This window comes from Pholcus phalangioides, unplaced genomic scaffold (genome assembly GCF_987345545.1).
Source record: "Pholcus phalangioides strain wild (caught in Gottingen) unplaced genomic scaffold, Ppha-v1.0 ptg000042l_1, whole genome shotgun sequence".
Classification (NCBI taxonomy): Eukaryota; Metazoa; Arthropoda; class Arachnida; order Araneae; family Pholcidae; genus Pholcus; species Pholcus phalangioides.
Window position 1 is genome coordinate 3714922 of NW_028301628.1, and position 19209 is coordinate 3734130.

Below are 19209 nucleotides of genomic sequence, written 5' to 3' on the forward strand. Positions count from 1 at the left end.
GTTTCTCATTACAAGCGTACCAATACCGATCATAGGCGCGGATTTTCTTCTGAACTTTGGACTTTTAATTGATCTCAAACACCGCAGATTAATGGACAGTGTCACGAAACTTTCGCAAATTGGAAAAATTGAATATAACTCTGAAAACTATTCCATTAAGGTAATATCCGAAACTTCGGAATATCACAAAATCTTGGCAGAATTTCCTGAACTGACAAAAGTGTCGCACAAAGTGAAGCCTGTTCAGCATAACACTGTACATTACATCGAAACCACCGGCCCGCCTATACATAGCAAACCCAGGCGATTAAATCCCAAGCTCTATGATGCTGTTAAGGAGGAATTCCAATTTATGATGAATCAAGGAATATGTAGGCCTTCTAAATCGCCCTGGTCATCACCATTACATGTCGTATCAAAAAGTTCAGGCAGTATTCGTCCAGTGGGTGACTACCGCAAACTCAATGCCTGCACGGTCCCAGATAGGTACCCCATTCCTCACATTCAGGACTTTTCAAATGCATTACACGGTAAAAGTTGTTTTTCAAAACTTGACATTGTGCGCGCGTATTTTCACATTCCTGTTCATTCCGACCACATTCCGAAAACAGCTGTTTGCACACCTTTCGGCTTATTTGAATTTCCTTACCTGAATTTTGGCTTGTGTAATGCTGCCCAATCTTTCCAACGATTTATGAATGAGATTCTTGGTGATCTGAAATTTTGTTATGTCTATTTAGATGACATTTTGATTTTCAGTGACAGTGAAATTGAACATAAGGTTCACTTACGCACTGTTTTGCAACGGCTCAATAACTATGGCCTCACAATTAATGTTTCCAAATGTGTCTTCGGTGTTGCGGAGATATCATTCTTAGGCCACTCCATTTCCAAACAAGGCACCAAACCCTTGCCAGAAAAAGTTGAGCCGATTCTCAATTATCCAAGACCAAGAACAATTAAAGAACTACGACGTTTCCTTGGACTACTCAATTTTTTTCGTAGATTTTTACCACACGCAGCACATACACAAACTACACTGAATAATTATTTGAAAGGGTCACAAAAAAACGACAACAGAGAAATTGCTTGGACTGACATAGCAAATAAGGAATTTCAAAATTCCAAAACACTATTGTCCAACGCAACCCTTTTAGCACATCCGAAACCCGATGCCAAACTCGTACTTCAGGTAGATGCATCCGATTTTGCCATTGGCGGCGCACTGTTTCAGGTGGTTGACAACGAGCTTCAGCCTCTTGCATTTTTTTCTAGGAAATTATCTCCCGCGGAATGCAACTACAGCGCGTACGACCGTGAATTGCTGGCTGCATATGCTTCTATAAAGCAGTTTCGGCATATGTTAGAAGCTAGAGACTTTTCTTTACTCACGGACCATAGACCACTAACATATGCCTTCAAGCAAAAATTAGACAAGGCTTCCCCTCGTCAATGCAGGCAATTAGATTTTATTGCCCAATTCACTACTGACATACACTATATAAAAGGTAGCGAAAACATACCCGCAGATGCACTTTCCCGCATAACATCAATTTCAATGCCCAATCCTATTGACTATAACGAAATTTCAAAAGCACAAGAACGCGACCAAACTTTAACTGATCTTTTACAAAATCCACGAGGATTACAGCTCAAAAAAGTGACTTTGCCAGACTCAAATACTTCACTATTTTGTGATCTCTCCACTGGCACACCTAGACCATACATACCAGAACAGTTTCGTAAGCAGGTTTTCGAGACCATTCATAATATTTCCCATCCAGGAATTAAAGCTACAACTAAATTGATTCGGACTCGCTTCATTTGGTCTTCATTAAATAAAGATTGTAATAACTGGTCCAGACAATGTATACCTTGTCAAAAGTCCAAAATAACACGACACACGAAAACCCCATTAGGTTTATTTCCTGACCAAACTGAGCGATTTGATCACATCCATCTTGATATCATTGGTCCTCTTCCTCCTTCTGGTGGCAATGCCTATTGTCTAACTATGATCGACAGGTTCACACGTTGGCCGGAGGCGGTCCCGATTCCAGACATCAGCGCCGAGACTGTAGCTCGCACATTCTACGCAACATGGATATCTCGCTTTGGGGTGCCATCCAAAATCACAACCGATCAAGGCCGTCAATTCGAGAGCTCCCTCTTCCTAGCACTGGCAAGAGTACTAGGAATTCAACGAATACGGTCCTCACCATATCACCCGCAAGCAAATGGCCTCGTAGAGGAGCTACACAGACCCCTCAAAGCTGCCATCAAAGCCTATAACACAGAACACTGGTGTACTGCTTTGCCCACTATATTACTCGGTTTCCGTAGCGTCTTCAAAGAAGATCTGAAAGCTACCACCGCGGAATTGGTATACGGCACTAGTCTCAGACTTCCCGGAGAAATATTCGATCCCACTCCGAGGGAAACATCATCAAAAGAACTTATTGAGACTATCAAAGAACATTTTACAAAATTACGACCGCGACCAACATCTTGTCATGCACCACAAAGTATTTTCGTCCACCCTCATTTGAAAGACTGCTCACACGTATTCATTCGGCACGATGGAGTGCGAAAGCCGCTTCAAGCTCCATATGACGGACCATTTCAAGTGATTCAACGACGTGAAAAGACATTCGACATCGATGTCCGTGGAAAAAAAAGAACAGTTTCTCTGGACAGACTGAAACCCGCCTTCCTGGCTTCAGACGTGAACGATTCCAGTCCGTCACCAACAAGAATTACCTTACCTACGCCTCCCGTTCCTCAGACAAGAAAAACACGTTCCGGACGAACTGTCCATTTCCCGGACCGTTTCGAACCGTAAGTTCGCTACTAGGGGGGGAGTGTGCGGCGGCTCACCAAAGACTGTGGCCAACGGTCGCCAAGTGCGGGGACTGCGCGAGAGAATTTTTTGTGACTAGACAGACCTGAAGATAACGCTGATTCAACATGTTATGTTCTCGATGATACAATAAAAGTGGACAGTAACAACGCTATTGGTTCGCACTACGCTATTAATGCCTCGACTTTCGCAGTGGATGATAGATTTCTCCAAATTAGAAACATTTCTGAAATTAAGGCATAAGATCTATTTGTTAATGTATTACGGGCAGATAAAGTATCATTACCTCTCTATAAAGTTGAAATTACTTTTATAGACTCTGGCATGAGTCGAGAATGTAGACCGATCGAAATAGGTTTAATTCATTGAAATTTGTGGGACATTCATTAATCGGAATGTAGATCCAAGGTTTTGATAGCGTATGCTGTCGGATGCTTCAGCAAAATATACTTTCATGATTATATTCATGAGATATTTGCATCATTTTATGACTTCCAGGCAATAAGCTGTTTCGTTAAAGATACGATTAGATTAAGAGATAAGATTTAGGAGAATATTTTTCTTTGATTATTTATACAGATTCCATTTACTTTCTCATTTTATAAGAATTTAAATGTATTCGTGTTGGAATTCCATTTTTATAAATCTACATCCGTGAATAACTTCTCTTCATAGGGAACGATCTCACATTTTACGTCATCATGAATTTATCTTGAAAATTTAGGATTCTTCAGGGAAAAAAATTTATTTCTCACCATATCATGCATTCAAGTCATGAATGAATTTTTTTTTAATATAAATAAGCGTTGAACCCTTTTCGGGCATATATTGGCTCGACACCGGATCACATCAGGAAACAACGATACTTTATGGTGGTAACAACCACTTCAGAAGTTCCCCTGTTAATTCGGCTTTTAAGCAGACCTTATAAGCTAAGAGAAGAATTTATAATTGAAAAAAAAAACGCAAATGGAAAAACTTCCAGGGCCTTCCTGATTGCATGGGGAGGCGCAATAAAGTGCAAACTGTACAAACGAAGTGTCCAAAAACCACTAGACCGCAATAGGTTGATAAGTTCCTGTTATTTTCATGCGGTGTAATGTAAACAAGTAATGCGTCCAATTTATATATATACAGGTGTCCCATCAAGACCACCCAAACTCTGCACATTCCTCGCTTGGAATACATAAGAAATGACCAACGAACTATATATGTACGACCCATAGTTTCGATAAAAATGCGAAAGGAAAGAATGACGTTATATCAGGTCCAAAGGGGAAAAAAACTTTATTCGAAACGTGAGCATCGGTATTTTCATATGTTTACATAGAAACATGTTCAAAATAATCACCGCGCATATCGAGGCATGCATGCGCGTGCCGTGGAATGACATAGAAAGTTTTTTTTTTTTCTCTTGCACCGGATATGACGTCGTATTTTTCTTTCGAATTTTCCTCGAAAACTATAGGTCGTGCAGGTAGAGTTCTCTGGGCATTTTTTATGTATTTCAATAGAGGAATCTAGCTGTGCAGAGTTTGGGTGGTCTTGTTGGGACACCCTGTATACATTTCTTTTTTGCCAGGATGTCTGCTCTTTTCAGCAGTTCTTCCTAGAAACAAATTGTTGCCCTACTCTGGGTTTAAATGTGAATGTCCAGCACTGTCAACGGAGGCTCTGTATGATTATTCCCGTCGCAGTGGAGGCTCTGTGTGTGTATATTGCATATTCTGTAAAAAGAAAGGGAAACAAAACTGCCCAGCACTGCGGACGGAGGATTTGTTTCTTCGTTTCCCGTCACAGTGGAGGTGCTGTATAAATACAGGGTATTTTGTATACATTGTGATTCTCAAATCTCTCCCACTTCAACATGCCAACTTCTTTCTTGTCCACAAGCCTTTTCCACACTTCTTTCGAAATCCCAGGCTGCGGTCTCCGGTCCTTAACTGCCACGGGGTGCACGTGCAATTTTTCTCCCTAGTCATTGGATTCAGTCACCCATTTTTGTCAAATGGCTTGTATGTTACATTGTGTTGATGGCTGTCTTCATGGGGAGAACGACGCGAGTGATTCGAAACTTGCAAGCACGGGGCAAGGGGAGCCACCACAATAAATCTTTGCTAACTTTTCCGACACCACTCTGCCTCTTTTGAGGTAACGGAAGTAAGGTGTTTTGTATCAGTCCGGGGTTGTGAGCTGTTCTATCTATGTATCGTACTTTGGGTAGGAACATACTGCACGCTAGTTTCCGATTCTGAGCCAATTGGTTAAGAAACTTGATTTTTTTTTTCTGTCGGGTTTTAACCAATCAGCAACGGCGCCGACTTACAGAATCAGAAACCAGTTTGAATCTTTCTGTCTTCAAGAGATTAGATCTGCTACCCTGACTCGGAGAACGCAAATATACAAAAACCTGTGTACAGCAAAATATTTAAATAACTTTTTTTATTGTATACATTTTTATTATATACATAAATTATACATTTACATATGACCTTGAAATTTCAAACTAAATAAAAAAAATAAGTATTCATGAGAGAAAAAGTTATGAATAAGAACAAAAATACATAAAGTTTGCACCATTTTAAAGTTTAATAATAACCAAGAATAAGAATCGTTTATTTTAACAAACTAGATGGTGAGCACAGATCTCAGCTGGAATTGAACAAAATTATTGAGACAAAATTTTGATCCTGCAGGACTACACCATGTTCTCATTACAAATGATATAGGTATCAAAAAAAAAAACTATATCTATTTTGAAATTTTACAAACTGCAGCGCCATCTGTTTGAAGTCTGAAAGAGAAAATTATAAAGAACATTCGCACAGCTTTCTTAGGGGTGTGCGACGGGTGCGATATCACTGCGCCCCCGCACTAACAGAAGAAGACAAAAGAATATATTTTTTTTCCTTCACAAATACACTTTTTAGAAAACAAGGTGTCTAGGCATCAAATGCTTTCATTCCGGATTATTTTCATCATTTCTGGAATTAATTATCTTATTAATTCTATATTTTCATCAATTTTTTTTTCTGGAACAAATTTCCTCAATTCGATCAATTCTGGGATTTTTTTATTTCATTAATTCTGAATTTTGATCCATTCTGATATTGTTTGATTTAATTCTGAATTTTGATCCATTCTGATATTGTTTGATTTAATTCTGAATTTTGATCCATTCTGATATTGTTTGATTTAATTCTGAATTTTGATCCATTCTGATATTGTTTGATTTAATTCTGAATTTTGATCCATTCTGATATTGTTTGATTTAATTCTGAATTTTGATCCATTCTGATATTGTTTGATTTAATTCTGAATTTTGATCCATTCTGTGACGTTTTTTGCATTAATTCTCAATTTTGATCCATTCTGATATTTTTTGCATTAATTCTCAATTTTGATTCATTCTGATATTTTTTTGCATTGATTCAGAATTTTGATCCATTCTGTGACGTTTTTTGCATAAATTCTCAATTTTGATCCATTCTGATATTTTTTGCATTAATTCTGAATTTTTTTTTTTTTTTCATTGCATTGATACCATATGGCATTCACTGGTGCAATATTGCGCTTTGAAGTGCATTCGTATATCGTTATTGTACATACTGATCTGATTTTTCCTTTCTTTTGTATTACGCTGTATTGCAAATTTTGAGTTTCTTGAACCGTATATGTTTGTTGTTGTTACTTACGTTTGTAAGCCTCGTGGCATACTCTGTGGAACACGGGGAGTTGTTTCTGAAGGACCCAAATAAAAAAAAAAAAAAAAAAAAAAATTCTGAATTTTGATCCATTCTGATATTTTTGTGCATTAATTCTCAATTTTGATCCATTCTGATATTTTTGTGCATTAATTCTCAATTTTGATCCATTCTGATATTTTTGTGCATTAATTCTCAATTTTGATCCATTCTGATATTTTTGTGCATTAATTCTCAATTTTGATCCATTCTGATATTTTTGTGCATTAATTCTCAATTTTGATCCATTCTGATATTTTTTGCATTAATGCTCAATTTTGATCCATTCTGATATTTTTTGCATTAATTCAGAATTTGGATCTCTTTCTCTCACATTTCTGAGATTTTTTACTTTTATTAATCCTTAATTGCCATTGGTGTTAGAAAAATTTCTTTTTTACCAATTATTTCTGATTTATATTTCATTAATTTCGAGTTACCATTAGTTCGCATATTAATAGGTCCTAAAATTTCATTAGTTTTGAAATAAAAAAATTTCTTTCTCTAATTTAAAATTTTCTCCAGCTCTGAATTTTCCCCGATTTGAAATTTGTCAATAGGTTTTGGGTCCGTCTAATTATGTCTACATTTTTTTCCGAGTGGATATTTTTCAACATTTGCCCGGATATTCTGTGATAGTGCTTGGATGTATGGATCCCGATCCCCGCCCACACAAAAAATATGAAATCGGAGTGAAGGAGCCCTGAAACTATTTTCGCACCGGAACTCGCGTCTGATAGGGGTGTCCCTGAAACTTGGTGGGTACTAGAAATATTCGTAGTTTTGATTCGCTCAGTTTTTGCACATGCCAGGCAACATAGTCTGGCATTCTCATGAACAAAGATGCTAAATTTTCGATCGGTGAAACTAATATGCTGCCGGTTTCTTTTTGTTTTTCCCCTTCTTCTCAGCAGTCTCTTGAGGGGCCGTTCAAGTATTACGTAAGCAGATTTCTAGCAATTTTTGTTCCTCCTCCGGGTCAGCAAAAGTTATCGAAAATCGGAGCCCCCTCCCCGTCAGAAATTTCCGTCGTCACCCCCCCCCCCAACCTCCTAACGCATATTGGGATCAGATATGTACGCAGGGGGGAGGGGGCCAGAAGCCCCACTATGCCCCCCTCCCCCCGACGATTAAAAAAATTGACGCAACAAATATTTAAAAACAAATAAAAATTTTGGAAGAAAATATATTTATGTGGTTACATATATTATCATAAATTCATGTTAACGTCAATGCTATTTGAAGGCTAAGAACACGAAATTTCTATTTAAGAAATTCATTGCGATCCGCCCTATAAGCCACAAATGCTAAAGTTATGGCCTACGCGCCAAATGTGGCCCCTCGGGGTTATCTGATGCGGTCCGCAACCTCAAACCTAATTTTGTGAAAATGAACTAAACGACACTTTTACAGATCGCTTAAGTGACCTGTGGCACAACTCCAGAGTATTTAAGTGGCCCGTGACGCATTTTCAGATCACTCAAGTAGGCCCGTGGCACGTTCACGGTTCACTTACGTGACACGCGACACATCTACAGATCACTTGAGTGTAGGCACATTTCCATAACACTTAAGCTGTCTGTGGAACATTTATAGAAATCCCTTATGGGGAATGTGGTGCTGTTTTGGAGCACTTAAGTGGCAGCAGTGCAGTTCTACCATGGGCGGAGATACGCGGGGGGCGTGGTGGGCATTGTCCCCCCAGCGTCAAAGGTGGAGCCGACTGATCTAATGTATATATGTATAAACAAACTGACATCATCATCATCGTGCCTCCCCAGCAATAATAACCTTGCCCCCCCCCCTCAGACTTCCAAGTCAATCTCCTCCTATGAGTTCTACATCACTCAAGTTACCCGTGGGACATTCCCAGTTTATTTAAGTGACCAACGCATAGTTACAGATCATTTGAGTGACACGCGACACAGTTCCAGAGCACTTTGAGCGGCCCGCTACACATTTTTAGAACTCTTGAGCGTCTCGGACACATTTCCAGCTCACTTGAAGGATCAGCGGTACATTTAGAGATCACCGAACTGGTCCTATAGAGGACTTATCAATAGGAAGAATGTGAGTTCAGGTGCCCACAAACTAGCGAAAGGTTCTCTCCCGTTTTTGGTACACCCAGTAAGATGCCATTAAGAATATCTCACATCTCATATTTTTATAAATGGTGGTAAAAGACGTAAGCATTATTCAAACCCCCTACCCCCCCCCCGCTTGTCATCAAAAGTAACCAAACCTGAACCCCCTTCCCCCCATCGATGCTGGCGTAATACTTGAATGACCCCTGAGTCATATTCTTTTTATAAGCACATATCTCGTATCGATGAAGCACAATGTTGCCATCAATGATTCAAAACCATACAGAACGAGGTTGATGTAAAAGGTTGGGGTCATCATTCCGGTATATATGATTCACATATTATTAGCAGATAACATATCTGGAGTAAATGTACCGAATGAGGTTTCTTTTTACTTTAAATCCACTGCAAAGACCAATATAAAACATCACAATTCTCTGGAAATCTTCTTTCGTGTATAAATAATTTAAATCAGAGCTGCACAGCCTCCAGCCTACTTACTTGCCAAATGCGGCCCGCCAAGACGTTATATCCCGCAGTAAAAGATGTTCCGGTAGAAAAGAATGAATGTGCCCACACAGCACGATTAATTCCTAGGATGACGATATTGTCTCCACAAAAATACTGTTACTCGGGATCAACTAAATTTTATTAGGAAAAACTTGTCAAAGGCATTTATATATGCGATGAAAATAATTTTATTTGCATTTTTTAAGTATTTTTTTCAGTAATTGAAATTTGGTGAAAAGTAAAGTGGGAAAAGGAAAATTTTATGAAGAAGTCAGGGCGACCAATATTAAATGTCGGGTAAAATACAGGTCATATGGTCACTCTATATAATAATCTGATGCACGCTCTTCGAACGAGGGGCGGGGGCGTGTGGTTGCATAGTGAACAGGAGGGGGGTGGATTTTCGACCTCTATTTCTTGCCTATGCTGATAATAAAAAAAATTTAGGAACTAGGGACATTCACCCCCTCCACTTGTTCCGCGGCAGAATCATCGAACATGTCTCATGAGAATTCTGTAACGCCCTGATCAAAAGAGACGATGGTCTCAACATTAAATTCACTAACAACCATATTCTCTTCATAGTTTGAAATTAAATTAATGTTTAAATAAAAACTGCGTGGTGCGTAATAACAGTGTTTTTCATATCTGAGGAAAATCGAGAATAAAATAATTTATGTATATAACTATTTACGTAGTGCAATATATGTTGCAACATGATATTTACATGACATGAAAATTCAAGTATTCACCTTCTTCGTTTCAAACAATGGTAGGAAGTTGGTAGCAACAACAAGAACACACAAGTACAATTCTGACAACATAAATACATTGTGTTTGACATACAGACCACATTGTACGACCAAAAGTTCTTCCAACACAAAATGACTGTTCCCAACTTTATAGCTCCACATTTCTAGCAATGACACTAATGGCATCGGTGAAATTTATCCATGACTTTGAGGAGACGTTCCCAGCATGCTCTTCGATCGCCTACACAATCATCATTGAGCAATGTGTACGTCGAGCCAATAATGTTCGCATAACATCGAACGAATGATGATTGTGTAGGCGATCGAAGAGCATGCTGGGAACGTCTCCTCAATGTGTACGTCGAGCCAATAATGTTCGCATAACATCGGATCAAGTAGCTGAAGGCTAGTGGAGTTTGAAGGCACGTAGAGGTTTTAAACACTAGAAAAAACTTCAGGCGGGGCATTTAAGACATTATTAAGCACGTATAATTTGTATTTTGTTCTACACCTTTGTGAGCACTACAACGGGGGTTTGCAGAAAACTGGGAAGGAGACCGCGAATATGAAATCCTTGAATACCGAGAGTCGACTGTATTAGGATTCAACACTTCATATTGAAAATTCGGTGCTGTACATGAATGCGTGCGTGCAATTATTTCATTATTAGTTTCTAACCTGACGTATTTTCACTGCAACTGCATTATACTATTTTTTTTTAACTTTCGATATAACGTCCTCCAATTTAGCGTCCGTTTTCCGTGGAACGAGGAAGCACGTTATAGCCCTTTCAGACCTCTCCACAGTCATTTTTGTGCACTTTCAAGATGTTTTTGTATTTTTGAGACTGAAAAAACGGATTAAAAACATAAATGTCAGAAAAAATCTTTACATTTTCTAATTTGTTTTTGTAAAAAAAATAATTCACCTCGTTCAATATTTTTCAACCAAGATGATGCCGGGTATATTTTTGGAAGAGTAGATCAACTTTGACCATGAATATTAAGAAGTCACCAACGAATAAGGAAAATATACGCAAAATTACAAAAACTGCGGTTAAAAACTGCATTGCCTTATTCGTTGGTGATTTCTTATTACAGTATATTCATCTTCACATACAATGTTTTCCAGAATCGAATTGCCAAATTTTATGCAATAAATCACATTTTTCTCGGAGGCACTCTCTCCTGGAATCCATCTGTAAAACACCGTAAAAAATTAAGCTATAAGTGTTGCCGTCTGATAAAAAACCCAGAAGTTCATATTCACCATAATTCTAACTAAGCTCTTACACAATGCTTTGAGTTGGGGGCTTATCTCCCTGAAGTCAAAAATAATAAAAAAAACCAGCAGAGAAAAAAACAACCTATGCGTTTGTGACATCAGGGTTTGAAAAGACATAACGAACGTTATTACGTTACATCAAACAACATCTAAATTTGGTCCCAAATCCTCCATGCCTTTCATTCAAATCCAAGCACATTCAAAAACTAATAAGTTCCCAAAATATGAAACAAACCGTAGACTGATTTCTATTTTTACATTTTGATAATATCCCAACCTTCTTCAGTATAAAAACACTGCCTAAAAATATTTCGAGCTATAAATAACTCAAACTCTCATAAATCCCATCCAAATTATATTTTCAACCCACAAAAGACGCAACGATATTTTACATTAACCCCGCAATTTTCGGTATATTTTTCCAGAATGAATATCAAATTTCTTGTCTCGTATGGTGGATATTTTCTATCAGTCCCTACAAAAAATTTATATTCGTTTTATATTATGCTGATATATATACATATAACTTATCATATCAAAGTCGAGTTGTGACGCTTAATAAAGAACGAACAAGAAGATACATGGTATAAAATTTCCTCGCTACTAGAAGTTATTCCCCTACAAGTTATTTTCAGAGACCTTCAAAAAATACATATACGAGAGAGTCTTCTTTGATGCTGAGGATACGCGTCAGCTAGGAAATATGACTGAATAATTCATATGTCACTAACGCCGCGTCTGATCAATAAAATTGCCTGGCGCTTCCTTTTGTTAAAATGTCTGGAAAAATTTGGCTGGAGCGCTTCTTCTTCAAATTAATTCCTAAGGTTATAATGAATTTCAAAAGATAAAGTATTACTGTGCGCGCGTGGAGACGGCGGCACTCATTATAAGTTCTTAGAAAAGCGAGAAAAGTGCAAATTTATTTCCATGGAACAAAAAATGACTACGAGAAGAGAAATGATGATATATTTAGCTGGATTCCCTGTAAATTAATATGCGCCTAATAAAGGATAGCTGCGGAAACTTTCCGAGTTTCGGATCAATATCTCTTATCGTGAATATTTGTAACAATTACATTGTTCACGATAATACAAAAAAATTGTCCAATTAGCTTTGATTGAGGCATATGTATGGCGTTCACTGTAATCGTTGACCAATAGCTGATTTCTAAAGAACATTTCGTCTTGGCTACGGGAAGACAAATTGCGAGCTATGATGGATTTAGCTGGAATCCTGTAAATTATATAATATGCGCTTAATAAAATATAAGAAATGTAAAAGAGATTATCTTATCAATAGTGAATTTTATTGGGGATATTTGTGTCAATTCAGAGGTCCACATTGTGATAGAGAAAAAGTAATTGTCCAGTTAGCTTTGATTGAGGGACACAGGGTCTAAACTTTAATCGTTGATCAATAGCTGACTCCTAAACACACGTAGCTTCTTTTCCTAAAATTTTTATTGCGAAATTCAAAATATTGCCTGGCTTTATAAAAATAAAATTGTCTGGCGATTTTTTCTTAAAATGTCTAGAAAATTTGGCACATGAGCGCTTCTTTCAAATTAATTCCTAAGATTACATTGAATTTCAAAAGAAAGTATTGTGTGCGTGTGTGTGGAGACGACTGCTCTTATTATAATTTCTTAGAAAAGCGAGAAAACCACGAATTTATTTCCATAAAAGCAAAATAATGGCTACGGGAAGACAAATTACGAGTGATAATATATTTAGCCGAATTCCTGTAAATTAATAGACGCTTAATAAAGGACAAGAAACGCGAAGATTTTCTCAGTTTCGGCTCAACATTATTTTTCCAACAGTTGAAATTTATTGGCTGCTGATATTCGAATGATTGTGAAAGAAGACAAAAATATTTCCAACTTAACATTGATTGAGGGATACAAGAGAATGTTCAATTTTAATTCGAACCAATCACTAATTTGTAAACACCTTCAAATCTTTTTTTTCTTTTACAGGAAAACTCAGCGCCAAGGATCACTCTTTTTGAACTGTGAGTATTTGTAATAATCCCAATGTTCACGATTATAGAGGGCATTATCCAATATAGATTCGATTGATGGATATAAAGGTCGTAACTTTAATCGTTGACCAACAGCTAATTTCCAAAAAAACAGTATTTTTCCCGAAGTATAACCCTTAAATGTATCGGTTTGCTTGAGTGGAAAGCGTCCTTTAAACATTCATTACCGCAGCTTAGTTTGAAGATAAAAATTCAGAATCACCTTCCCGTATAAGTGCTTTTTTCAGAGCATGTGTGGTTTTGATTTCGCTAATTTTATTTAAGTTTGAGTTTTTTTTGTTTTTCACCTTGAAGTTTGCAACCCCAATTTTTTTTCTTACTAAAGCTTAAATCACAAAAAAGTAGTTATATTCTTATATATAATGCATTACATAAGATTTCAATACTTTTATTCTATATGCGAGTTTTGAAATTCCATACACAGCTTCTTTAACGCCCTGTATAAGCAGTACATTTCGATATAGATTTTTGGAGTGATTTTCAAGTGTAACTGGAAAAACAATTGTACATTTAGATATTAAAGTTTTTTTTTTTTTTTCAGGAAGAACTCAGCGCCTATATCCTTCCCTTCCCCCATATAATTAAATACCAGCTAAAAATGATTATATTTTGTTCAACACTGGTCTTCAGTTGAGAGTGATTTTCTCACTGGGTCGAATTCTTCATACATAACGCAGGACAGCTGATATCCGCCATCTACAGTGCCATCTGTAATCCAAAAATTTAACTGTTCTTATAGATATTTTTCGATAAGGAAAAAAAATAATAAATTCCATTTCTTTTATGGATTCCTGTGTCTGCACCAATCATTTATTTCGATAAATTTAATGCCGTTTTAGGATCATTCGAAACACGCACAAAGCAGAATATATTTGAATTCATGAAATGAATTCATTCAGTTGATTCTCAAAATGCATAAATCTCTCTCATGATATGGATTGTATATTCTTTATATTTATTTTATTAAAATTTATAAATTTCAATATTTTGTTCAATGCTATCGATATTCAACTCAACATGTTGTGTTTACTAAGATTAAAGGAATATTCCACGATAATAAAAAAAGTGTAAAATTAAAGAAATAAAATTATATTTCATGTCACGTATTTCCTTCTCCGTATATGTTCTAAATGTAATATATAACGTAAGATGAATATACCGATATAATTAATGCCACTAAAAAGCAGTAAAACAAATCATTATTGGATAACATTATTAAATTTTTTTTCAGATTTGCATAGTATGCACAGGTACAGTATGAAATAGATTTTATATCGTGGTTTTTATAATGAAATAACTTTTTGCTTCCTATATTTATAAAATTTCAAACATGTAAGAAAATTGATGGTTGTTATCATAAAATTTGTGTTATTTCATGGTTGCATAATGTTGTACTTTGAAAATTATGGTTTCATGTTATAAGTCATATAGCATGAAAAACAGAGAGAGAAAAAAGTGTAAATTATAGAATATTCTCTCAGAAATCGGTCTTATATTGTCATTGCGAGGGTGGTGTGTGAAGAGGCTAAATATAATTTCAGAGATAAATTCAACATCAAAAATTTAAAATTTACTTTTCCCATGAATATTGAAAACATGTATAAATAATTTTTTTCTTTAATATCGCGGTCCTAGACGTTTTCCAGAGAGTATAGAAATCTCTCAAGTCATTGCACGAATCATGAATTCATAAAATGATATACTCTAGAAAATTTGAATCAGAATTCACTGTTGAAGTTAAATAGATGCCGATCATGTATTACAGACAATTTTATGTCCACCGATACTTAAAAATAAGAGAATGGAAATCAGATTGCGTGCTTATATAAAAAAATACACAGGCAGGAGAACTTATGTAGATATCTTCTACCTGTTCCTGCCACCGCTCCCAAATACAATCCAAATATAAAGTACACAACAATCACGAACCACGTTATGACCACTCAAAATTCAATAATATGTCACATAAAAAATTTCAATGATTCCAAACTACTTCTTTGTCTCCCCCCCCCCCTACTTCTATTATCAAATATCCGAGACAACACAGTAAACAGTGAATCAATTACACTCACATTTTTCCTCTATCTGTGTTTGATCACTTCAACACCATGCAAATGTTTTGCTCCCACTTCACACATTATATGCTTAGATGATACACTTTGTTCCCTATTTTTTTATTTTTTTTTATTTTCAGTAATCAATGTACATCACTCAGCCTGATCACCCGACACATGGATATTCCGGTTCAATTCAAATTTGAATTTCCTCATGAATTTTATTCAAGAAATATTTGGAGAAATCGTAATTTTTTTAACGAAAAACTCGTGAATATCGAATATTTATTCATAAATCATCTTTCTTTGATATATCTTCACTTATGATTGACGTTTTATAGAGAGCGCAGAAATCACTAGAGCAATTCATGAAATGAGGAATTCATGAATAAAAATTACCTAACAATTACCTAAAAATTTACAAAATCCATCTGCGTACTTAAATGCATGCCGAACATCAGTTACATCTAATTATCTTGAATATTATACCGGTACATGCATTTTTATGTCCACTGTTATTACCAAATAAGTGGATGGAAAGTAGATTACACATATGTTTATATAAAAAGCATGGATATTAAAGCAATGCAAATATATCCTACCTGATCCTGCCTCCGCTTCCCAATACAATCCAAATATTAAGTACACAACAATCGTAAACCACATCATAACCACAAAAATTCACAAAACTTCACTAATTTTTCACTTCCGAAATTTCAACGATTCTTAAATATTTCTTTGTCTTTTGCTCCTTCAACTTTTAAATATCCAAGAAATCACAGTAAACAGTGAATCAATTACATGCACATTTATTTTTTTTTTTCAACTGTTTAATCACTTCCACATCATGCAAATTTCTCCCACCACTTCATTATGCAATATTTATATATATCATACACTTTATATATGTATAATTTTTTTTTTTTAATTTTTAGCAATCACTGAACACCACTCAGCCCGATCATCCGACACATGAGCATTCCGGTGGAACGGAAGGCGATGAGAATAGACTGACTATACGCCACACCAACGTGTTTTAATGCATTGCAAGGAAAACAGATTCATCGGCTTTTTACGGGACCAACTAGTCCAGGGACAACAATCGGTTTCTCCTGAATTTTCATCCGGTAGTGAAGCTTCCATCGTCGGTCTCCTCGTCATTGGCGGATATCGTTGCCCGATATGACGCCAAATCATCTTTTTAGGTGGGCGCCAAACTTAGAAGACTTTAGTTGTCGGTAGAGGAATGAATTGTTTCGTTTCTTGTGTTTTCTATGACGTCTTCCGTTCTCTTCTTTCTCCATTTCCACTATTCCAAACGCGGTTTCCGGAACGAGATCGGAAAATTAAAATTAATTAGATGTTTTAGGGATATTTCAGTCGAATTAATTCACCGATAGAGATGTCCGTACGTCTGATTTTATTGGCATATGTATTGGATATTCTTATCGAACACCACAAACACTGACACCCTCCATGCGTTTGTTTCCTCTGAATCGCTTCGGAACATGTTGATATAGTTATGACGTCGATAACCTGACGAGCAAGCACGCTTCGGGAGATAAATACAATAAATCAAGTGCTTTTAATCGTTTGATTAAATTTTGGAATGTAGACGCTGCTGTGCGTGAAATCCTCGCTGTGCGGAGAATAGATGCTTGATAACACAAGAAATACGCATCAATAATCACGAGCTAATACACTTGAAGGTTTCCGATTTATAGTTTGAGTAACAACTACTATAAACCAAAGTTTTCAAATGTGAGATAACGTATTATTTTTTCGGGAAAAAATAAATCTCTGTAAACGTCTGCTATTAATCACAAAACAAATTGTTTCAGGAAAACCTGAAATTTTAAAATGGAGGGGAATATATATATATATATATTTATGGGACAGAGAGTAAGCTACAACAATGCTGCAGGAAAAATGTTTTTCAAAGCGTTAATCAATATACTCTCACTCATCGAAGACAACATTATCATTAACAACAACCACATAAGATTTTTGACTATATGAACAACAATAAAATTTCTCACATTTGCACATATGACTTCGAACACCTCTTCACCAGCATAAAAAACCAGCACAATAAACTCATTGACATATGTTTTCATATTGAAAAGAAAACTCATTGAAGAGAAAATCCAATTCTCACTCAACTTGAAAAGAAAATTCATACTGATTAGAAAAGTTCAAAAATACGAGAGAGAGAGAGAGAGAAGGCTCTCTTAAATTTAATTTCACACATTGGAAAAACCTTGTTAACTTCTGCATTCTTGAAAACTTTCTTTACGATTGAATACATATCCACGGGCAGATTGGGGGAATACCAGTGGGGACCTGCTATTTTTTCGAGCGCCCTGCCAACCTTTTTCTACACTTCTATGGACAAAAATTCAGGCTGCAATACAACTTTGTTGGTTTTCGTTACATTTATGATCTAATCATTTTCAACAAATGCAATTTTAACAGCATTTTCCCCAACGTCTATCCTGAAGAGTCCTCTGAGGGAAACCACAGGGGAAGGCATTTTCCTGGGTATAAAAATATACAGGAACAACAATAAATGGGAAACAGGTGTTTATGACAAAAGAAGAGACTTAGATTTTTTTCTGTTAACATTTCAAGCCAATGGCATGCAATCATCAACACCGAAATATTCAGAAACATACTCATTTTGCAAATTTGTAGATTCGGACACATTTGCAATAATATAAATCGGAATTCAATGCAGAGCTCCTCAATCTTTTCAAAACTGCATCTGGCAACAGTATTCCAACCGCCTTCTTCAACGACATATCCAGAAAAATCAACAAACAACAGTGTTTCCATTCCTGAGTTATGTCCGGTGATTGTTTGACTATATTTTTTGGACTTTTTAGTTTATTTTTGACGTTTTTCATAATCCTTGTAAAATATCCACTGTAATTATTTTTTTCCTGTAACTTTGTATACATTTTTTCTCATGCTTCTTTGAACTTATAATCTGAAGCTCTGTATATATATTTTTCAAATATTGCATTTTTAAAAATTTTTTTTTTGTCCAACATGTTTTTGAGAAGGCAGGCGTCGGGGAACAAGGGTTGGTATATATAGATATATAATATATATGAGGCATATATGAGAACGGAGAAATCACTTTGCTATAACGAAATTTCGTTATAAAGGAATTCCAGGTTTATGCATTGTTCCTATGCAAGCTTATCTGGGGGATTAGAAAAGTTCGTGGATGATGTCATATAAAAGTTTCTTTAACAGCTGGCTGATGCGAAGATATATTTTGGAAAGAGAGAAAATTCAACTGCACCTGCGGGGAATCGAACCCACGTCCTTTCAGTTTCCGGGTGAAAGTGGTCTAGGGCGTTCACCAGGAAAGTGAAAGGACGTAGTTTTTTATTCCCCGTAGGGGCAGTTGAATTTTCTCTCTTTCCAAAATATATCTTCGCCTCAGACAGTTGTAAAAAAAAAACCTTTGGATTAGAAAGTGTTCCTTAAAACGAGATTTTCGCTATATCGGTATTCGTTAAAACGGGATTCGACTGTACATATATTTGTGTGTGTGTGTGTGTGAAGGTTTGCTGTTGTTTTTCAATAAATAAATCATCAAAAACCTAATCTTGCCAAATGATTTTTATTGAGCTATCTTTGCCCCCCTGCGTTTATCCTATATTGATCAAACGCATTCATATTCTTTATTTTATTTTCATAGGCACACGCACATTTATACGAAGGCGTTTTATGATTTGTGAGAAAAAAATAATTGTGTGCTAAACCCCAGTTTCTGTGTTTTTTAAAATAAATCACGTTTGAACAGTAAATATTGGTGGATTTATAAATGGATAATTTTTTAATTACAAAACATACAGAATAAAA

The 19209-nt window shown here is 36.1% G+C and overlaps 1 protein-coding gene across 1 annotated transcript in view; it reads right to left on the bottom strand.

Moving 5' to 3' along the window:
• Positions 1-16410, bottom strand: part of LOC149063898 (synaptogenesis protein syg-2-like) — a 553183-nt gene extending 536773 nt beyond the window's left edge. The window contains exon 1 of the mRNA XM_089255271.1: positions 15936-16410. Within this exon, the coding sequence (XP_089111397.1) occupies positions 15936-16002 (67 nt within the window). The 5' untranslated portion in view covers positions 16003-16410. The remainder of the gene's footprint in view (positions 1-15935) is intronic.
• Positions 16411-19209: the final 2799 nt, after the last annotated feature.